At 47.9% G+C, this 22,927-nt stretch overlaps 1 protein-coding gene across 8 annotated transcripts in view; it reads right to left on the reverse strand.

Moving 5' to 3' along the window:
* Positions 1 to 22,082, reverse strand: part of CEP250 (centrosomal protein 250) — a 48,861-nt gene extending 26,779 nt beyond the window's left edge. For 2 of the 8 annotated variants that reach the window (XM_044263161.1, XM_044263154.1), the window contains exons 1-13: positions 22,002 to 22,082; positions 12,297 to 12,593; positions 11,775 to 11,831; positions 10,749 to 10,831; positions 10,340 to 10,505; positions 9,503 to 9,609; positions 9,014 to 9,265; positions 7,371 to 7,467; positions 5,529 to 5,636; positions 4,815 to 4,976; positions 3,923 to 4,101; positions 3,419 to 3,601; positions 730 to 874 (exon numbers count right to left, since the gene is read on the reverse strand). In XM_044263161.1, the coding sequence (XP_044119096.1) occupies positions 730 to 874; positions 3,419 to 3,601; positions 3,923 to 4,101; positions 4,815 to 4,976; positions 5,529 to 5,636; positions 7,371 to 7,467; positions 9,014 to 9,265; positions 9,503 to 9,609; positions 10,340 to 10,505; positions 10,749 to 10,831; positions 11,775 to 11,831; positions 12,297 to 12,482 (1,725 nt within the window). In that variant the 5' untranslated portion in view covers positions 12,483 to 12,593; positions 22,002 to 22,082. Of the gene's footprint in view, positions 1 to 729; positions 875 to 3,418; positions 3,602 to 3,922; positions 4,102 to 4,814; positions 4,977 to 5,528; positions 5,637 to 7,370; positions 7,468 to 9,013; positions 9,266 to 9,502; positions 9,610 to 10,339; positions 10,511 to 10,748; positions 10,832 to 11,774; positions 11,832 to 12,296; positions 12,594 to 12,881; positions 13,160 to 13,700; positions 14,461 to 22,001 lie in introns of those variants that run through there. The other 6 variants (XM_044263160.1, XM_044263159.1, XM_044263158.1 and 3 more) reach the window with 6 other exon arrangements.
* Between the last annotated feature and the right edge of the window lie 845 nt (positions 22,083 to 22,927).

Here is a 22,927-nt window from a genome sequence, read left to right on the forward strand (position 1 = left end):
CCTTCCCTTACATTTGAAACAAGTTTTCCCTCCCTCCCTTCCTTCCTTCAATCACAGAGAAGTAGGAGAGGAGCTCACGGTAGAGGTAAAGACATCGGGATGTACAAACAACTAGAACTGCAAGGACTTCCTAGGCAATGTAAGCCCACAGTGCTCTGGAAATTATTTACTGCGTTTATTTGGTTTGGGGGAATCAGAAGTGTTTGGCAGAAGAGCTGGCAGCGAAGGTGGGTATTGAGAGGTGAGGAAGAGTTGTGGGTAGAAGGAGAGGAAGGACACAGTCCAGCCAATGGGAAGAGGAGCCCACAAGCAGCGGAGGCAGGAAAGAGCAGCATGAAGCAGGAGAGCATCACATGATCAGTGCCAGGTGGCAGGAGTCGAGGTGGATGGGGAGTTAAGAAAGGATCTGGAGAGAGGAGGAGGCTGGAAACAGTTTGGGGCAGATGCAAAAGGCTTTGAACGTGTCACCAAGCAGCTGGGAAGCCACTGAATGATTACAGGAAGGAGACCGACGTCACCAGATTTACACTTTGGAAAACCATTCTAACTCAAGCATAGAGAGTCCATTGGGAGGGACAGAGGCCAAAAGCAGAGGCAACTAAGTGATGTAGGGAATACGAAGGGTCGTGCCTGAGTAGGTGAAGAATGAAGGAGTCAGGCTGCATGCCTTTTGCCTAGGAACACAACTCTCTAAAACCCCCCTCACCTTCCCCAAGCGAGCCCACCTACCCTGGTCAGCGCCAAGGTCACTTCTGTTTGCTCCTGCCTCAGCAACTCCCTTTCCAGGCGACTTGCCTCCAGGGCCTCCCGAAGAGTGATGAGTTCACTGAGCGATTCTGACTGTCTGGCTTCCAGGCCCGCCAGTGTCTCCTGACTAGGATGGAAAGGAGAGGAGGCTGGGGGCAATCTCAGTGGGTGGCCACACCCCAAAAGGTAACAGGAGTGTGATTACGTTTGCCGCGCAAAAGGATGAAGAAGGTCCCTAAAAACCATGAACTCCATGGTTCATTCCTAAATAATAAGAACTCCATGACATATAAAGTGAAAAAAGTCAGACATTGGGAGAAATTAAGAATATGCATAGGCCAGCTCATTCGGTAGAACATGAAACTCTTACTCTCAGAGTCATGGTTGAGGCCCCATGTTGGGTGTTGGAGTCTACTTAAACACCTTGGGTGGCGCCTGGGTGGCTCAGTGGGTTAAAGCCTCTGCCTTCAGCTAGGGTCATGATCCCAGGGTCCTGGGATCGAGCCCCGCATTGGGCTATCTGCTTAGTGGGGAGCCTGCTTCCCACCCGCCTCTCTGCCTGCCTCTCTGCCTACTTGTGATCTCTGTCAAATAAATAAAATCTTTAAAAAAATAAAAAATAAAATAAAATAAAAACAATAAAATTTTGTTTAAAAAAAAAAAGAATATAGGCATGTATTTGCATGAAGCAGATGGAAAGACAAACAACAAAGCAGTTTAAGAGGTTGCCTATAGAAGCAAGGGAAATGGCATGGATGAAACAGAGAAGAGGATCTCTGTGTTTGTCTTTTTTTTTTTTTTTAAAGGGAAACGTTGGGGAGGAGTTGAGGGAGAGGGAGAGAGAGGCTTTTAAGCAGGCTCCATGCCCAGCTCTAGACCCTGTGATCATGACCTGAGCCAAAATCAAGAGTTGGGTCCTTTAACCGATTGAGCCATGAAGTCACCCCTGTGTTTGTCTTTTTTAATAGTTTTGACTTTCAGGTCATAATAAATATTGATATATGTATTACCAGTTCACACTAATTAAATTTAAAAACATAATTATCTTTGTGGGTTGTCTGTTCTTCTTAGTATGGGGGAGACCATTCCTTGCACGAGTCATGATTCTTATAGTAGTCCTTCAAGATTCCATTATCCGTGCCTCCTGCTGCAAGGAGCAAGAGCACAGGGGAGGAGGGGAATCTACCAGAGGGGAAGAACACAGTCCCCGCTGCCAGTTACTGAAGACCTACCACATGCCGGCTCTATGCCAGCATTTTGCAAGACAGTGCTCTAACCTTCCCATGGATCCTTCAAGGTAAATACTATCATCCCCATTTTTTTTTAAAGATTTTATTTATTAGGGACGCCTGGGTGGCTCAGTTGGTTGGACGACTGCCTCCGGCTCAGGGCGTGATCCTGGAGTCCCGGGATCGAGTCCCGCATCAGGCTCCCAGCTCCATGGGGAGTCTGCTTCGCTCTCTGACCTTCTCCTCGCTCATTCTCTCTCTCACTGTCTCTCTCTCTCAAATAAATAAATAAAAATCTTTAAAAAAAAAAAAGATTTTATTTATTTACTTGAGGGAGAATGAGTGAGAAAGAGCATAAGAGAGGAGAAGGTCAGAGGGAGAAGCAGACTCCCCAAGGAGCTGGGAGCCTGATAGGGGACTTGATCCTGCAAGTCCGGGATCATGACCTGTGCCGATGGCAGTTGCTCAACCAACTGAGCCACCCAGGCGCCCTATAATCCCCATTTTATACAAATAAAATAATCTACCCAAGCAGCAGAGCCATAATTTTAACTAAGATTTCACCAGCTCAAAAGTCCTTGCTTTTTCTATGACATTATATATGGGCATTTATAGATTCGCTAGGTCTCTTGATTCTGGAATTCCCTTTCTCTTTCTTTCTTCTTTTTTTTTTTTTTGAAGATATATTTATTTGACACAGAGAGAGAGATCACAAGTAGGCAGAGAGACAGGCAGAAAGAGAGGGGGAAGCAAGCTTCCCACTGAGCAGAGTACCTGATGTGGGGCTCGATCCCAGGACCCTGAGATCATGACCTGAGCCGAAGGCAGAGGCTCAACCCACTGAGCCACCCAGGCGCCCCTGGAATTCCCTTTCTTAACCCACTCATCTCCCATTACTACCTGGAATAAGTCCTACCCTCCAGCCAACCTAGCCTACTCTGTATATGCCATGAATCTGCTGCATCCTTTCCTTTGCTAATCTGTCCCTCTGGCCCCTCTCCCACTCTCTACTAATCAAAATATGTCCAGGCCCAGCTCAAAGACCACCCCCTCCTCCATGAGGCTTTCCATTATCAACTGTCACTCCCATGCGTCCAAAGGACCCAGCTGGAAGCTCTGGTTCCCTCATACTTCATCTGGCCTCATGCCACAGTTTGCTATTTACTTGTCTGTTTTCCCCATGAGACTGCAACTGCTTGAGATCAGGGCCTGGGTCTTACTAGTTTCTGTACCCCTCAGTGCTTTAGCCCTTAGCAGGGCTCAGAAAAGCCTGGGTGAACTTGCTGTATGCAGCCTTCTGCAAAAGGAGCAGAGTAAGCTAGTGGAAACCCACTGCACACCAGGCTTCGATTTACTCCACTTCCTATGAGACGGGAGTGGGTGGAGGAGAGTGTGGAATTGAAGGGACACATCAAGCCCCAGGGAGGAGGGGACACACGTACAGGCGCTCCCTTTCCCGGACAGCCTGGTGCAGCTCCTCCTGCTGCTCCTCCTTCTCGCCCTGAGCCGAGTCCCCCTGCAACTGAAGCTCCACGTTCGTCCTCCGCAGCCGCCACGCCTCCTGCTCCAGCACCTCCAGCTGCTGCTGCAGCTCTGCCCTGGTCTTCTGCAGCAGCTCACGCTCCCTGGAACAAGCAGAACCTCCTGGAACAAACCTTGGAACCTCCAATCCTTCCCGGAAGCAGACATCACAGGATCAAAGGACAGAGGTGTCTGTTTCTTTTCAAAATCTCATCTTCCCTTTTGAGCAGGAAACTTTTTTTTTTTTTTTTTTTTTAACTCATCACAAAGACCCCAAAGCGAGAGCAGGAATAAGCAGAACACAAAGCAAGACATCCCTGGACAACCCCGGGGGTCAGGGCGGGCAGGGACAGGCAACCAGAAATGGCTGGATGAGGACTGAGCCGGGAGCGGGGCGGGGGAAGGATGAACAGCCCCCTGCTCACTTGCTAAGAGACTCCACTTCCCCCTGGAGGTCCACGGTCTGCCCTGCCAGAGTGTCCCGCTCTCCGGTGAGCTTCTGCAGCCGCTGTCTCAAGGCCTCGCCTTCCTCCTCCCACTGATCATGCTGTTGCCGCAAGGAGCTCATAGCTTCCTGGCAGCCCAAAAGCTGCTGCCTTAAGTCCTATGGAGGGAGAGGGACAGAAGTGAGATGGTGACCAAGAGGGCAGAATGAAGCTCCCTGAGGGTTAGTACAAGGGTAAGCCAGGAATAGAGACGTGGCCAGTCAAGAAGACAGAGGATGAGAGATTACTACTGGGCTACTCGGGGCCCATCATCTTCAGATGTGTGCTGGGGTGTGGTCACGGAGATGGTTAAGTGTGGCTGGAACCCTTAGAGTCGGGAACACGTACTCGTGGCCTGTCTTTGTGTAGTGCTTGCTATACAAAGATGGCATGCCAAGGGAAGCATACCACTGGGCACACAGAATGTGCCCATTAGTCACAAGGACAACTGGGCAGACACCGGGAGATTCTAATGAACACTTTGGGAGCTTTGAAAATAACTCAAGAATGGTCAACATAATGGAAAGGGCAGTGCAGGGACACCTGAGTGGCTCAGTCGGTTGGGCAACTGCCTTCAGCTCAGGTCATGATCCTGGAGTCTCAGGATCGAGTCCTGCATTGGGCTCCCTGCTTGGCAGGGAGTCTGCTTCTCCCTCTGACCTCCCCACTGTCATGCTCTCTCTCTCTCTCTCATTCTCTCTTTCTCAAATAAATAAATAAAATCTTTAAAAATAAAAAAGGAAAGGGACAGTCCAGGTGAGGAAGGTACGTGGGGCACAGAGCAGTTCGGACACCCATACCCACGGCTGAGGAGGAATGGTCAGATTCTCACCTGCACAGCCTGGCGTCTTCGAGTCACCACTGAACGCACCAGAGTAAGGGCCTTTTCTGGGTCCTGGGAATCAAACTGGGAGGAGAGGCCACTAGCGTCCAACCCCAAGGAGCAGTCCTCACCACAGCCTTGGGCCAGATTGTCCCCTTCTTCCACCATGACCTGAAACCCAACACAGCAGAGTCACTACCCTACTCACCAAGGCCTACAGTCCGCACAGAAGACTAACTAGAAGACTAACTTGAGAAGACTAATGGCTACATCCTGGACAAACCTGACGTTTTCCTTCTCACGTCCTTTCCCCTGCAGGTGGGCGGAGGGTATCTGAGAGCAAAAAGGATTGGTTCCTCCATCCCTCACCTTTGGTCACCCAAAGCTAGGACTAGCAAGAAGGCTAGAGTACTCTCTGAGGCAATTAACAAAGGAAGAAATGAAGAAATGAGAGGATACTGATGTAACAAAGACCAGAGTCTAGCCACTGGCCTGAGACTTGCAGATGGCAATAAGGAAGAGGGTCTCTTCCAGTAGGCAGGGCCAGAAGGTGAATGCTTAGCACCCCTTAGCAAGCCCATCCTCAAAGACACTCAGAGAACTTATTCCTAAAGACCCTAAGCCCAAGCATCTCAGAATGTGGAAACCTAGGCATGACTAAGAGGACAAGGAGGCCTGCGGAGCGGTGAGCCATGATCCGGTTTCCACAAACAGAAGGCTTACCAGTACCTGGGTTATATCCCTGATCACCTGCTGTAAAGACAGCTTCTCCTCTTGGGCACTCCTACTGAGAGATGCCTCGTGTTCCATTAATTCTGCATGATTTGACTCCTGAACAGGGAACAAGACAGAGCTGTGAGCCAAACTTGCAGAAGTATCTACCGTTCCGGGCTCCAAATGAATCAGAAGTTCATTCTGTCTCTTCGGTCAACGCTACTTTTTCCCTGACCACAGGTGAATTCTACTGTTGTCCCAGGACTCTGAGGACAGTGGGATGTGGTGATCAAGAGTTCAGAGTAAGCAAATCAGAGCTCCAAATGGGAATGCCTAGGTTAGAGTTCTTACTCGATCACGTCCTAGCTTGGCAACCTTAGGCCACTGCTTCTTTGACCTTCTTTTCTCTCTAAAAAAGAGAAAATTAACAGCAACTACTTCACAGATTTGTGTTGAGGCTTAAATGAAAAAGATGCATGTAAGTTACTCAACACAGTGCCTGGCACAAAGAAAATGCTCAATGAATGTCAGGGGTCATGGGAGGGAGGGTGGCAGCTGTCCCTGAACATCAAAGCGATCCTGGAGACCTAAGGCTAGACCAGAGAAACCCCAAGCCCCAGAGCTTTCCTCAGTTTTTCTGATCATATTGTTAGTGAAAGCCTGAAGACACACACTTGCAGCTGTGTTTTCTTTGGCCTGCACAGAACTGACATTTATAAATTGAGAGATTTTGAGAGATTTTATGAATTGAGAAATTCTGACTTTCTGGTTTTTCTCAAAAAGTTAGCAGATGAGTCACACCAGCTTCCAGGCCCCCACAGCAATAATTTTCTGAAGTTGAACAGTGGGTGCCTCTGCTAGAGGAGACTTGTATTTTTCGGGGTCCCATGGTCCCTATGATGCCTCCTTGTTTCCTTAATATTGAGATCAAGTGTCCTCTCCTGTACTCAAAATGAACTATGACAATGCTGGGCAACCAACCAGAATCTGTACAACTGAACCCACTTTGCTCTCTGGCATTATCTAGGCACTGCAGACATCGGACTTTGCAAATTTCTGACCAAAAGGAACCAAAAGGCATAAGTAACTGAGTCCCCGCTGAGCCCAGCTTGGATAAGAAGACCAGAGGTTTGCATGTAGATGGTCCTTCAGGATCTGTCTAAAGAGAAAAGATCTGAAAATTCTAAGAAACTAAAGGAAATGTGGAATTAAGCCAGAAGTTCTAATTAGTCGAACCTTCAGAGAGTCCCTTTGATAATATCTCTGGCAGATGAGAAGCCAGGGATACGAACCTCATTCTTCCACAGGACAGACTTCTCAACGATGGAGGCTCTCTTGCTGGTAGACAAATTGTCCCAGCCTGTAGCTTCTAGTCACCGACACTGCCTGTACCGACCCGAAAACATTAAACAAGCCAACTCCTTCCCCCTATGTCAGTCCTTCAGGTCTGTGGCAGCGGCCATTATGTCTTCCCTCAAGCCCTTCTCTCTCCAAGCTGACCGTTGCCACATTCCTCAGTTGTTCCCCATGTGACTGGGTTTTGAATCTCTCACACAACCCCACCCTTTGCCAGTATGCCTCGAAACACGTGTCCCACTCTCTCTGAGGAGGACATACTGGGTGAGCACATCATTGTAGTTTCCTCAGGAATGCAGGAGAGACGGGACGCAGTATTTACTGATGAATGAATAAATCAATGAGTTAATTAACTGTCAGACTCAGCCAACATTTTTTTTTTTTTTTGGTTTTCAGCAAGGTACATTTAACTGGTATCCCGCATCATTTGTCCGTAAAGGACAAGGAACCTACAGGCCCACTCCCAACTCCTTTCCAGAACAAATGGTCACGTACCAGGATCTCCACTGTCTCTCTCAGAGCTTCTAGCATCTTCTCATAATCTTTATTTTGCTTCTGAGCCTGGGTCAGCAGAGCAGAGAGTTCGGTCACCCTGAAGAGAGAGCACAGCACTATCATCCGGGAGGCCCACTGAGGTGGAGAGGCCTATCACATAGCACACCCCAGCCCCAACAGACACTCCCACTGCAGCCCCCCCACAGCCACCTGGGCACCCCCGCCCCTGTACTCCCTGAGTACCACATAACGCTATAGCCTTGAACTGGGGTGAAAGGCAGGAGTCAAAAGGCACTCAGACACATGCAGGGATTTACCACATCTCATGGCTGGAGCACGTGTTTGAGGGCCCGAGAGCTGAAGGAAAGCCCTGGGCCAGGCCTTTCCAGGCCCCACTTGGTCTTGAAGTCAAGCACCCTGAAGCCAATAAGAACATCAGAGTTGCCACATGGGAGAGTCCCCAGGTCCCTCCAGCCCAAGGGTCTCTGATAAGGAAAATGAAGGGGTAATTTGGGGAAGATTATGGTCAACCTCTGTGATATTAACCTCAAAGTTCAGGGAAATCATCATATAACTCTGTCACTTAATGCTACATCTTGGAGCTCAGTACCTAGTATTCTATGGGTAGCTAAATAAATATATATTTTTAAGATTTTCTATTTTTTTAAGTAATCTCTACACCTAGCAGGGACTCAAACACATGACCCCAAGATCCAGAGCTGCACACTCTACCAAGCCAGCTGGGCACCCCTAAATAAATATTTCTTAAATAATGTTATTTAGGAGTTAAAATTATTTTTTTCCAAGTCTTAATAATTAATAAAAGATATCTAAGAGCCTTCCTTCACTGTATGGCCATTCATTTAATCATTTTATCTTTCAACAAACATTCATTGACTGTTACTCTACAGTAGATGAAGTGCCAAGCACTGGAGACACAGACTTAACTAAAACATGGTCTCTCTGTCCTTCCCAACCCAACCCAAAAACAAACTGCTATTTACATCCACCACCAACAGGTGGTGACACAACCCTAGCCATGGGGTATAAGCCCCAACCTGTCCAGAAATTCAAATGGGGCTCTTCGCTCAGATCCCTGCCTGTCTTACTATTATTTTTAAAAAATCTATTTTGTCATAATCCAAAAAAACCAAAAAAACAAAAAACTAAATAATCAGAGAGAAACAGTGAGATCAAAGCTGAAACAAGCAAGTCAAAAGGCCACACCAGGGCATAGAAATTTAACAGGCTGTTGAGCTCAGAGAAGTCTTCTCAGAACCATGCCTTAAAGGATAAGGTGGAGGAAGAAGGGAGGGAAGCGTTCCAGGCTAAGGTCAGCATGTACCAAGGCAGGGAAGCATGGAAGTTCTTGGCTGTTCTGGGAATGGGAGTAGGTTGGTGTTGACAGACAACAGTCACCATTAGGTCTGTAAACCAACAGGAGAAAAGCTGAGCTGCAAGACAGTCTGAGGGCAGAGGGCAGTGACATGGCCCCAACTGTGGCTTCAAACTAGACTCCCTCTGGCACCTCTCCTTGCCCTCCGGTGGGGGGAACCCTCTTCACACCCCACCCCCAACCCCTATCAGCTGTCTCGGTCCCCCTAAGGGAGTCACCACCCTCGGCAGACCCCAGTCCATCTCACCGATCCTGTAGCTCAGCCTTCTCCAGATCGCCCTGACTCTTCAGCTGCATTAACTCCTGGCTCCTTTCATGGGCCTCCTTCTCCAGCTCCTGGGTCTTGGTCAGTAGAAGCAGCAGCTGGGTTGGCTCACTGGCATCCAGTCTCCCAGAGCCCTCAGACTCTCGAGACTGGGCACCCACAGTCAAGCGCAGACAGCAGGTCAGCAGGGACCCCGAAAGCCTCACATGCTCAGCCTTGAGCTCCGTCAGGTCTCTGAGTACAAGGCAGGAAAAGAACAGACTCCGGTAAGGATGGATTAAGGGAGCATCGAGATCAAGCCCAGTAAAGCCTGAGGAGCAGGTCTGGGAAAATGATCTGAATCCAGCAATATCCTCCCTCCCCCACCCACTCTTCCATCCCCTCCTACTTCATGCCCCGCTGCTACAGCAGCCCACTGTCCTAAGTCTAGAATCAGCAGGGGCAAACCTCCCTTCCTAAACCCACACTAACCTGTCAGTAGCTGACTTCATTTCCAGGAAATGGCGTCGGAAGGTCACCACCTCCCGCCACAGACCAAGAAGGCGACCGTGCTCCCCTTTCAGGTAGCCCTTGAAGAACTGTGTATTCAGAAACCCAAGTCATGTCAAAGGGCAGAGGGCCATCTTTTGCCAGCACAAGAGTCTTGCATTCCTCCTGACTACTCAAGGGAGGGAAGGAGGGACTTACAGGAGATAGCTTATGAATGGGTGTCTCTATTCAGGTCACACTTCCATGAAGTGTTTAATAAAGTTAGCAGTGGCATTTAAGAAGTCGAAGGGTTTGAGATGGCATATGATCTTCCTCTGAGCGGATTAGAAAAAGATAAATAGTTGTTGCTAACCCGCCATTACTACCACAGACTTACAGTGAGGACTAGCACAGTGCCTGGCACCCAGCAAAGACTCGGGAAACATTCGTTTCCTTGCACTGGGATCTGAAAAGTCCCAGGGTCTTTATCTGGTCTTTCTTTCCCATTTGGTTTCAATAGCTACCTCCTTAGCTTCTAGATATGCAGACCTCCAGAAGAAGGGAGTCAGCAAGCTTTCAGATCCTTCTAGAACCAAAGCTAGTCCCTCATGCAGGAACAGAGGTGCTCTGAGTGTCAGGCCACCTGCTAGCAAAACCTCGACGAGGCAGGTAAGGACAGGAGTCAGCCGAGAGCCGAGGCAGGGCAAAGTCGCCAGCCGGAGTGGGGAGGAGAGCAGGGGACTCTAGTGACAGCTCAGCTTCCATCCAGGTCCTCAAGGTACCCTTTTCCAGCACTGACCAGGCTGGTGCCCAGAGTGCAAGCCCTCCTGTTCCTCCTACCTCCTGCTCCATCTGCCACTGGCTCTCCTTCCTCATTAGCTCATCCCGGGCTCGGCTCCAGTCCACTGTCAGCTTTTCCACATCTTCCCGAAGTGCTTTATTCACCATGTCAGCTTTTTCCATGTGCAGTCGAAGCTGGGTGTTCACCTCTGCTAGACTCTCACACCTGCACTGGGGAGGGGCAGGAGCAAGTGCAAAATAAAGGCTTGATCCAACCCTTGGACCTCTTGGAGTAAGACGACAAACACTGGAATTTTCTATTGCCAGGGACTGGAGGGCTAAGGCCGAGGTCCGTGGTTTGAGCCCTATTAGCGCTCAGGGCCGAGTTACCCCCTTTGCCTTTTCAACCCACAGGCCACCAGAATCGCCCGCCCCCACCTCCCCGACCAGAGAACTTGGGGTTCATCACCTCTGTTGTTCCTCCTCCAATCGGACCAGCAGCTGCTCCAGGTTCGGCTCCTCCATGCTTTCCCACCTCTGTGGGGTTGGTCCCTTAGCCAGACAGAAACAAGACTTTTTTTACCACCAAAGAGAACACCATTCAGACCAATGGCCTGATGCCCCCTTCTGCAGCCACCTGCTTTCTTTCTATTCCTCCTCTCCGGTGTTAGCAATATGCCTCTTTACTCCACCACTACATCCTGAAGGTAAATCCACTGCATCCCTTTCTCCAAAAATGAACCAGTCATGTCTCCTGAAAGACGGCGCTGGGTAGGGAAAAGAGCTTTCAACCCAAGAAGTATAAGATAGAGCTTTCCCTAACAGCCTTGACTTCTACTACACTTCATTTTGGACTTTGGGAAGTTATTCAATTTCTCTGAGCCACAAAGTCTTCACTAAAAAATGAAAGAGACACCGTTCCTCACAGAAAGTTGCCTCGTAGATTGAGTGACATGGTTATATGACAATGCCTAATGGCGCCTGGCCTACACGGAATGGTGCTCAGTAAGTTTTGTTTTTTCCCTTCCTCTGAGAGAACTTTTCTGAGGGTAATGTGAGAAGGTGCCAAGAGAGAGCTGGAACAAAGGCAATGAGTTTTTCAAAGCCCGTTCTACCCAGCCAACGGCACAAATAAATTCCTCTGCCACAAACATGTTTAGGCTTGCAAAGCCCCACATCTAAGACAGATAAACACTGACACCTTCTGGAGGAAAAATGCATTTCTTCCCTCTGATTCCACATCCTTTCTAGTCTGATTAAATCTCCTGAAGCTACATTTTGTCCTCAGAGAGCCAAGGGTTGGCGGCTGACAGGCCTGGAATAGCCAATCCAATCAGAGTATCTGTGGGATAAAGCTCTCAGGGACTGAAGAGAGGAAGGACTTCCACCAAACATGGCCTTGTCACACCCCAGCCTCCATCAATCAGCAAACAAGGCCTTCCTCGCAGGTATATTCACTGAGGGCTCTGGGGGGACACAAAACAGTCTCACTCACCCCAGTGGCTTCCAGCTGCTTCTCCAGCTCTTGACACCAGGTCCGGTACTGCAACACCTGAGGCAAACAGAGCAGGGTGTGGGTGACGGTCACAGCTGGTACCAACAGCCCAAACCAAAGGCCCAGGAAGATTTGGGACAAACCCTGTGTGAACGGTGTCTGGGTGACAACAGCGGGGTAAGGCCATAACATTTCGTCATTTCCATTTGGTCGGTTAATAATACTCTCCCCATGCCTGTTGTATCGGAGGGGTAAGATTACAGGCTTTGGAACCAGAAAACACAGGGCCAGGTCCTTGTTCTAGCCGAGGGGAGCAAACATAGACAACCCACTTAGCCCTTGGGACCGCCATCTTTAAAAGTGACAGGATCGATCTCTCCTGGAGTAGTTGTGAGCGTCACAAGAGAGGCTGCTGAGGGACATTCCCACTACATGGCTCTGTCTCCTGAAACCATTATCCCACCTCAGCAGTCAGTGCTTGGGGGTGCTCTCTTCGCCTCCCTGGATGGGCTGCTGCCTCACCTTGGCCTGCAGCTTCCTCACGAGGGTTGCCTGCCTCTGCTGGGCCTCCTGGGAACTCTTCAGCTTCCGCCAGGAGGCGGCTTGGTTCTCTGCCATCTGTTGCTGTAGCGCCAGTACTTGCTCCTCCAGCACCAGCTGCAGTGCCTGGGGCTTCATATTGTTCAAGCTGGGGCCTCCCGTCTCCATGGGAGCACCAGACAGGTAAGCCCACAGGCCCCTATTCAGCCAGAGGCTGCTCAGTCCCAGTAAGGTCTCTAATCATTCCTGTGCCACTTGAGCTGGGGACCGCATCTTGAGCTGGGGACCAAAGCACACAGAGATGAAAGGAATGTCTGGGTGATTCAAATTTACTCATCAAACATTCACTAGATCTGACAAAGCTGCGTTGGGGAAAGTGAGTGGATTCCTTTACTACAGGATCCATCAGAGCCTTTAAAATACTAACATGGACCCTAATCTCTAAAGGGGGGGGGTGGGCTAAGCATCATTTCCCAAATTCACTGGATCATGAGACAACCTCAGAGAACCAGGGTTTTCTGGCACACCTTCAGGAACTCTGCACTAGACCAAGAGCGCTCAGTTTACCTGCGTGTTCCTGGTGCCTGGCACAGTGCCTATGAGCCATCTGCAGAAGGAATCCCTGAAGGTGTTTCTAGTCTAGTTGGGAAGAAAGACACAATCACAACACAATGTAGTCCGTGTGATCATGACAGAGATGTTAATGACAGGAAGGGTAAATAGTGGACTGGCATTTAACCCAATCTGGTGGTCTATGAAATGTGTGAATCACCACCACGGTTAATCCTTGTCAGGTATGTCTATGGGTCAGCCACAGTTCACTGCTTTACCCGTGCTAGGTCATTCTGTCGTCCCAAGAATCTTGAAACCTTCCAATGCCTTCCTATCACACTTCAGCATAAGTGATATTAGAACTCTTTGTACACGGATGAAGAAACTGAAGCTTACAAAGAAAGCTTAAGCCTCCGTTAAAAAGGTTAAGCAAGTTGTCAAAGTTCATACAGTTGGCATTCAGTTATTAGGGATTTGAATACCAGCAAGTCTGACCATCTGATGAAGAAACAGAGTAGCAGGCATTTCAGGCCAGAAGGGTCCATTAAGACAGCAGGGGATGCAGTGGGGAGGCAGGGGGAGGGGGAAGTAATCACCTTCAGTAGGATAGCAAACTTTAGTAAGATAGCAAACCTCCTCACCTCCTAGCAGGAGCTAGGCCAAAACAAGGCAATGGGCCATCCCCAGGGGTGGAGGGGAGACAGGGACAGGGGGACGCCAGCCTAAGCAGAGAGCTTGGAAGGGACATGGAGAGGGGGAAGCATGGTGGTCAGGAAGAGTTTGGGGCACTAGTTTAAGCTCTGCCTCTAATGGGCTCTGTGATCTCGAACATACCATTTCCCTTTCAGTCCCTCATCCATGAATGAAGGTTCCCAGCCATGTTACCTCTGAGTTTCTGAAGCTTCTGAAACACACAATAATCTGGGAGGAGGGAGGTAGGTTAGAGCTCTCATTTTATTAACCCTGAGACATGAGACTCGCACTAGAAGGGTTAAGGAATATTTGTTTTCCCAATTACCTATCAAGAAAACAGAGAATTAGAGCTGCCCTCTTGGTCCAGCCAGCACCCCATCAGTGTGAACATCTGAAGAAAGTGGTATATACAGCGATGAAGGAAGTAGTATATACAGCAAATGCAAATCTAACATTTGCATATACCCTGGGAATTTCAGGGGCCCCAAATCCCTTTAATGCACCAAACTGCTGACCTCCTACATCCTGGCTCAAATGCCATCTCCTATCATGTCATCCCAGATGTACTCGGGAAGAGTTAACCACTTTTATAGCTGCATATATGACCCTCTGTATTTAAGACATTTATATATATAACTGTATACATAATACAGAAAGAGTCTAATGACTATATTACATCTTATGATTATTACTTGTCTATCTTCTCTACTAATCTGTGAATTCGCAAAAGCAGAAGCTGTCTAATTCATTTTGGTCATTAGGATGCTGAGGAAACGCATGTGGGCCTCACTCCAGGCAGATCTAAAACCTTAGCAGAGGTTAGAAACGTGACCTGCTCCTTCTTTTCCACCATTATGCGGCCTCGGCCAAGCTTTTAAGAATCAAATTAGGTACACGCATTTTCCACTGGGAGAATGCATATGAAAATTCTTATTTCTGGGGGTGCCCAGGTGGCGCAAATGGTTGAGCAGCTAACTCTTGGTGTTAGCTCAAGTCATAATCTCGGGGTCATGGGATTGAGCCCCGAGGCTAGCTCTGCACTCAGCTCGGGGGGTGAGGGGTGGGGGTGGTTGGGGGGGTAAGGGGGTCCTCTTTGGATTCTCTCTCCCTCTCCCTGCTCCCTCACTTGTGCGTGAACCAGCACTCTCTCTCTCTAAAATAAAGAAATAAATTAAAAAAAAAATAAGGATTTCTGGCTCCTTCGGAAAAGCAGAATATCTAGTGACCTGTGACCCGCATCCCTACAAAGCAACGACCAGCTGCAGTTAAGAGTGTTTGCCCCTATTTGGGGGGGCATATGCTCTCCAGTTCACCAGTCTATAGCCGCCCCCCACCCCAGTCGCCCCAGCCTATTCTCTCCCTCACACCGATAGCAGATTTTAGTGGCTATTTATCATTGCACTTGTGCTGTTGTTTTTCTTGTAAGAGTTACAGAGGCAAGTTCAGTTTACTAATTTACATTCCCCCCTGGACAACAGAAGACCGTGGAGTTCATAGAGCCTGTAGGAGACCGTAAGGGAAGGGCACAGAGTGGGTAGGGTAGAGTGGCGCCAGGACTCCGGGCTGCCTCTTCCTAGCCTCTAACCCGGGTGAATGCGGTCTTCCTCCACACTCCAAAGATTGTCTTTTTCTGCCCTTCCTTTCCACCACGGCTGTGTCAGTCCGTTCATGGGGGTGCTCTGTGAGATGCTGACTCAGTCTCTCCCTGTGGAGGAGGCACGAGCTTGCGGGGAAACCACTCTTGCTGTCAACACTGCCAGCAATAAAAGTAGCTCTCAGTTGCGTCAAGGGACCCGATGGACCTTTTTCTCTCCTAATACCGTGAGCACTGGGGCTGGGCTTTTGTACACAGCGGGAGTCTCAGAGTTCTCAAGGGCATCCTCTCCCTCCTTTGAATTCCTATCCCCCAATGTTGAGCTGAACCATATAAAATTGCCACATTTGCCCATCTTTAACCTACGAAAATGGTAATGTTGTATAGTTCAATCTACTATCTCTACAGGCAGCTCTGCCACAGTCCCCAGAATTCTCATACTTAAACCATCTCTTAGGATGAGGCTAGGGCTGCTATTAATCCGGGTGGCTCAGCTGGTTACGTGTCCGACTTGTGGTTTCAGCTCAGGTCGTGATCTCATGGGTTGTGAGATCGAGCCCCTCAGTGGGCTCTGCACTCAGCACAGAGTGAGCTTTCTCTCTCCCTCTCTCCCTTCCCGTTTGTACATGTGTGTTCTCTCTCTCTCTCTCTCTCAAATAAATAATCTTTTTTTTAAAAAGGCTGCTGTTAAGATGTATACTCTTCGGGAAGGTGATAGTAATGCTTCAGTAAAGACGTGGAATTGTGGGCGCCTGGGTGGCTCAGTGGGTTAAGCCTTCGCCTTCAGCTCAGGTCATGATCTCAGGGTCCTGGGATCGAGCCCCGCATCGGGCTCTCTGCTCAGCAGGGAGCCTGCTTCCCCCTCTCTCTGCCTACCTCTCTGCCTACTTGTGATCTCTCTCTCTGTCAAATAACTAAATAAAATCTTTTAAAAAAAAGTGGAATTGTATTAGAATAATATGATTATTTTATTTCAGCAGATAATTTAAACATTTTAGAGCTATTTGAAAAAATTTAGTCCAATCCTCCCATTTTACAGGTAAGGAGACTGAGGCTTCCAGAAATACAGTAACTTCATCTTGTTCATGTTTTATTTATATGTTCCACTTACCCCCAAAAATGATTTGGAATTATAGCAAATATGCCATATGAATGTAAGATGTTACTAAAGGGGAAACGGAGTGCAGGGCAAACAGGAACTCTCCGTATTATGCCATTTTCCTATAAATCTAAAATTGTTCTAAAAATAGTTTATCTTAAAAATGATTTGAAGTGGGGGCGCCTGGGTGGCTCAGTGGGTTAAAGCCTCTGCCTTCGGCTCAGGTCATGATCTCAGGGTCCTGGGATGGAGCCCCACATCAGGCTCTCTGCTCTGCAGGGAGCCTGCTTCCTCCTCTCTCTCTCTCTGCCTGCCTCTCTGCCTACTTGTGATCTCTGTCTGTCAAATAAATAAAAAAAATCTTTTTAAAAAATGATTTGAAGTGTTTTACAATTAAAACAAAAAAAAAATCTCCAGGGGCGCCTGGGTGGCTCAGTGGGTTAAAGCCTCTGCCTTCGGCTCAGGTCATGATCTTAGGGTCCTGGGATCGAGCCCCGCATCGGGCTATCTGCTCAGCAGGGAGCTTGCTTCCTCCTCTCTCTCTGCCTGCCTCTCTGCCTACTTGTGATCTCTCTCTGTCAAATAAATAAATAAAATATTTAAAAAATCTCCATAAAACTTAAATTCATTAAAACTAGAATAAAAAGAGGGAGCGAACAGAGTCTCCTCAAGATGGAGTTCAGCACTGTTTTATTAACACTCTGTCAATCTCCCAGGAAACGAACTAGCAGACTTCCAGAAGAAAAGTAGGTTTCCGTGTCCCCCCAGCAAAGGAAAAGGTCAGTATTTGGCAAATGGTTAGTGGTTAGATCGTGTTCATATGAGCCCGTGGAGGTCAGTGTGCTCTGTAAACTGTAAAGCACTGAATAGACAGGAAAAGGAAAAAGATTCACTTCTTTTATGCATTAACTTATTCCACAGACGCTCATGAATTGAGATCTCAGTTCTGGGCAGTCTGCCACAGTGACAGAGACATGAGCAAGGCTGACCACCTCCTTTCGCCAGGAATCAGACTAGAAGGGCAGTAACCTCTGAACCTAGTGTGGAAAGTGACAGAAGAGTGATACACATTATGCTGAGTTCCCCTCACCTGAAACAAACCAAAAGGGGTATTTAAATAAAGTCTAGAATAGAAGCAACACCACCTAGACTTGGAGGTGTGTATACTGCAAGGACTAGCATGGGGACTAGTATCATTAAATAGAATTTGTCAGTTACAGCAAAAAAAAGGAAAAATGCTTGAGGGCACAACATTTTACTTCCTGAACAATGAAAATTAAAAAAATATATATATGTATATATATATACATATATATATTTGTCTGTAGAGACAATTTCTGTTTCTTTGTGGACGCACAAAAAAATTCAGCATGTTTTCTGCCTCCAATACGCTATGGCACCCGTGAAAAAGCTTGTGGCAAGGGGGTGGGGGGGACAAAAAAAAAGAAGCAAGTTCTGAGGTTTATCCTTGACTGTACCCATGTGCACCCAGATGTTTATAGCAGCAATGTCCACAATAGCCAAACTATGGAAAGAACCTAGATGTCCATCAACAAATGAATGGATAAAGAAGATGTGGTGTTTATATATACAACAGAATACTATGCAGCCATCAAAAGAAATGAAATCTTGCCATTTGCAATGGCGTGGATAGAACTAGAGGGTATTACGCTTAGCGAAATAAGTCAATCGGAGAAAGACAATTATCATATGATCTCCCTGATATGAGGAATTTGAGAGGCAGGGTGGAGGTTATGGTGGGTAGGGAGGGAAAAAATGAAACAAGATGGGATCAGGAGGGAGACAAACCACAAGAGATTCTTAATCTCACAAAACAAACTGAGGGTTGCTGGGGGGAGGGGGGTAAGGAGAGGGGGGTTGGGTTACGGACATCGGGAAGGGTATGTGCTATGGTGAGTGCTGTGAAGTGTGTAAGACTAATGATTCACGGACTGTACTCCTGGGGCAAATAATACATTCTATGTTAATAAAAATAACTTTTTAAAAAATCATGGATTTTTTGGATTCCATGGATTGGAATCATGGATGCTGCCAATTTTAAGCAGTTTCTTCAAGAGAGCATCAGAGTGAATGGAAAAGCTGGGAATCTTGGTAACCCAGAGCAAGATGGCTGTTAATTTCTGAGATGCCTTTTTCCAAGAAGTATTTGAAATACCCCACCACAAAATATTTGGAGGAGAATAATCTACGTGATTAGTTGCATTGCCTCCAGATTAACCACGATAGGGGAAGATGAGGATTAAAATTCATTTACCTGTAATATTTTGTGTGAGTTCTTGAATAAAACTTGGGAAGCAAAAAAAAAAAAAAAAAAAAAAAGCTTGTGGCCCCATCCATAAACCTCCCATGAGGGGCCTCTCTCTTTTTTCCTCCCACCTCTCTGGCTTCTCCCTTTAGTCTCCTTTGCTGGTTTCTCATGTCCCCAAGGTTGGAGGCCCCAGGGCTCAGGCTTCTGGCCTCTCCTCCATCTACATTCATTTCCGGGGCAACCTCATCCCCATCAGTTTCCTGACTTAAAATAGCACCTAGAGGGGCACCTGGGTGACTCAGTGGGTTAAAGCCTCTGACTTTGGCTCAGGTCATGATCCCAGGGTCCTGGGATCGCGTCCCGCATCGGGCTCTCTGCTCAGTGGGGAGCCTGCTTCCTCCTCTCTCTCTGCCTGCCTCTCTGCCTACTTGTGATCTGTCAAATAAATAAATAAAAATTAAAAAAAAAATAGCACCTAGACATCCATGACTCCCATGTTAGGTCTCCAAGCTAACTACACTTCCCTCTGAATCTTTACACTCCTAGACTAAGTCCAGATACCGGTTTAACTTCTCCACATGGGTGTCTAAGAGGCATCTCAAAGTTAACCTGTCCAAAAGTGGACTTCTGCTCCTGCAATCAGTTCCAGTAGGAACTGGAATAAAGTTAATGAAGCTGAATAAAGTAGAAATGACTTCTAAGAAAAGGTCATAAAAGGCACTATAACATCTCTCTCTCTCTCTTTACTCTCCCCACCAGGTCCTGAGAACACTCAGGCAGCTCTGTGAAAAGGCCCTGCAGCAAGGAAACATATTGGGAGCAAAGCAGCCAGGAACCTGACTGCCATCTCCTGAGAGGGTCCTGAGAAACCCTAGGCCAGAAACACCTGGCTAAATTGCTCTTAGATTCTTTTTTTTAAGATTTTAAAATTTATTTTGAGAGAGAGGGAAAGAGAAAGAGAGAGCATGAGCGGGAGAGGCAGAGGGCATGGGAGAGAGAATCCCAAGCAAGGAATCCAGTGCAGGGCTGGTCCCATAACCCTAAGATCAGGACCCGAGCCAAAACCAAGAGTCGGACACTTAACCCGACTGTGCCCTGCTCCTAGATTTCTAATTTACAATTGTGTGAGATAACGATTGCTATTTCAAGCTGCTAAATTTGGGGGTGATTTCTTGCCCAGTGATAGAGAATTAATACATCTGGATTACTGGAAAAGCTTCCTAGACTGTTGTAATGCTACCACCCCTGACTTTAGAATTTGTTCTATCTCAACAGAGTATTCAGAGTGATCTTTTAAAACAGTGACAGATTGGGACGCCTGGGTGGCTCAGTGGATTAAAGCCTCTGCCTTCGGCTCAGGTCATTGATTCCAGAGTCCTGGGAGGGAGCCCTGGGATCGAGCCCCACATCGAGCTCTCTGCTCGGCCGGAAGCCAGCTTCCCCCCCTCTCTCTGCCTGCCTCTCTGCCTACTTGTGATCTCTGTCTGTCAGATGAATAGATAAAATCTTTTTTAAATAAATAAATAAATAAATAAAACGGCGACAGATTATGCAACTCAGAACCCTCCAATGGCTACTCAGAGGAAAATCCAAAATCATGTTCATGGCCCCGAGGCTCCTAATTATTTGATCCCAGTCTCCAATGGTTCTAATTCAATTTCCTACTCCTCTCCAGTCACACAGCTCTCCTCAAGGCATGTGCTTGGAACACACCAAGACACCCACTCATTTCTGGGCCTCTTCCTCCAGTTATCTTCTTGATTCGCTCGCTCCCTTACCACCTTCAGATCTCTGTTCAAGTGTTACCTTCTCAGTTAAAGTTGTTCCCTAACCTCCAAATATAAGATATCACCACTCCTCCACACACTGGTATTTCTATTTACCTTATAACGTGCTGTCGCTATCTGATTATTATGTGTAATATACTTATCAGAATGTAAATTTCCCAAGTACAAGAATAGTTTTATTGACTGTTATATTCCCAGCTCCTAAAACAGTGCCTGGTATAGAGTAGGAACACATTAAATATTCAACTGACCGAATGAAAGAATATAAGGGCATTAGGTAACATGATCCACATCATCAATGGTCTTACAAAACGCTCACAGCTCTATAACCTTCTAAAAAGCAAAAAAAGGATCATGTGGCTTATATAGCACTTTACTTTCTCAGAACAATTATCTGCAATCTTCACCAAAAAACCCTTTGAGGTAAGATCATTGTCTTCATTTTGCAGACAAGAAAAATAACGCTCAGAAAATGGAAGGGATATAAATGACGGGTAGCCAAGCAAGCATGAAACCCCAATCTGCTTCCAAACTCCAGGCTTAATCCATTACATTAAGCTGCCTCATAAATCATGAACTATGAAATCACAGCTCTGTGAGGGGTACTTTCTAAAGCCTGTGAAATGATGAGGTCTAGGTCTGCAGCTCTCTGATGGAAAAGGAGCAAAGAAAGGTAGAGTGTGCCTGAGGAACATAGGGCAGGAAGTAGGTTCTGGCCCGGGTTTTGTCCCAATCTCACTCCCATCAAATCTTCTTTCCCAGCCCTCTCAGTCAAAATGCACATCATAACCGTGCCCACCATAACACACGGGGTTAAAGTAAAAACCAATTCAATAGACATTTATCAAACCCAAAGGCAATCCAGTGAAATTATCACATGCTCTGGGGATTCACAGACTAGAATTCACCTCCCAGCTCCACTCACTAATTAGTTGTGGAACTCTGGGCAAAATGATCTACGAATGCCTCAGTTTCTTCATGCATAAAATGTGAAGACATAGAACCCACTTTATGAAATTGCTGTGAGGATTAAACGGGCCTTCACCAGTAATACATTTAGTAGCACTCGACACTTCGTGACTATTTAGGAAATATTAGTGTCATCATGTGCCAGGCTCTGTTATCTAGAGAAAAAAGGCAAGGCATAATATCCCAAGTGCACGGGTGTACAAGTGGGCAGGAAAAATAACTCCGTGCAACGAGTTCAAAAACCAAGCAGTGTAATTAACAGCGCCTGCAGAAAGCGGTTGGGAAATGTTTCCAAGGAAGTGCTATTTGAGTCGGGTCGCGGAGAGCCAGAGTTCCGGAGCGGGGCGGTGGGTGCGACTGGGCTTTAGGACAGATCACGTGCAAAGCCCCAAGGACAGAGGGAGTCGCAAAATTCTGGGAGCCGGGAGCGAGACGCGTGCAGGAAGGAGAGCACAGCGCCTTTTCCTGACACCTCCGGACTCGGCAGCTGCGGATACGAGGGTCGGGAAGATCCCTTTCTGCGCGGAGTGGTGGCCGCGGCTGGAGGCGTAGGCAAGGGGCCGGAATTCCTAGGACGGGTACCAGATCCGCTCTGGGCCTCGGGTTCGTCCCGGGGAATGGGAAGCCGCTGCTCGAACGGGATTCCCTGAGGCGCCCTCTTCGGGAGCGTCTCCGGACCTCGGACCGTTAACCCGGGCACCTCCCGCCTGCCCTGAGGCCCCACCTCACCACGCTCGGCTCCCGCGATTTCCAGCATGATCCTCAGCACGGGAGCGGGAGATGCAGCCACTAAGGCCCGGCGGGGGGCGGGGGGCGGGAGCCCAGCCCCCGGTCCCGGCCAAGACCCCGCCCCCCCCGACTCCGGCCGGGGCGGCGAGCCCCGCCCCCGGAGCCTGGAGCCCGTAGTCGGATTGCGCCGCTTCGGGGGCTGCCGCCATGTTGAGTACTGGCATCCGACTTACTGGAGTGGCCCAGAAGGAACAGTGGGATTACATTAAGAGATGTAAGAGTCCCTGGCCAGAGATGACGACAGCCAGGGTTGCTGGATTCGAGTAAGGGAAGTCTTGGTAACTGAGAAATCTTGCCCTCAATCATCCCCGTTTTGGCTTCGGAGTTACACACTGCGCATGTGTCTGGGGCCTGGTTCTACGTGCGCCTGCTCACTACTCCCTCCGACAAATCGGACTGCAATTAACAACTGTGTGAGCGATGAGGGAACCCGCGCTTGGGTCTGGATAAAACGTGCAGGGAGACCAGTTCTTGCGTTTTTTCACATTCAGATCGCGAAGCTCTAAGCAGCCTCAGGCAACACGACACTTACAGCATACTCAGTGTTGTTCGGCCGCACAGCACTTTTTCGCGCACGTTTTGCACAGAGTGGCATCTGCGTGAATGTCTCAGTCCGGAGAACTGCAGTTTGTCTAATTTTCTGTGTGAACCTGACTTCCTCTAGGGAACTCGTTCTTAACCTGTATGACCCACTGTTATTTCGTAGCGTTTTGTGCTTAAATTATCAATGCATTATCATCCAAAACATCTTAGAAAAGTAAACTTCATTTACCTGTCTCTTTTACATTCAGTGGTTCTAAATTTTTAGTTGGGATTTAAAAAAAAAAAAAATCAGGGATCTTCTGAAAATGCAAAGTCTTG

Source organism: Neovison vison, chromosome 8 (genome assembly GCF_020171115.1).
Source record: "Neovison vison isolate M4711 chromosome 8, ASM_NN_V1, whole genome shotgun sequence".
NCBI classification, from domain to species: Eukaryota; Metazoa; Chordata; class Mammalia; order Carnivora; family Mustelidae; genus Neogale; species Neogale vison.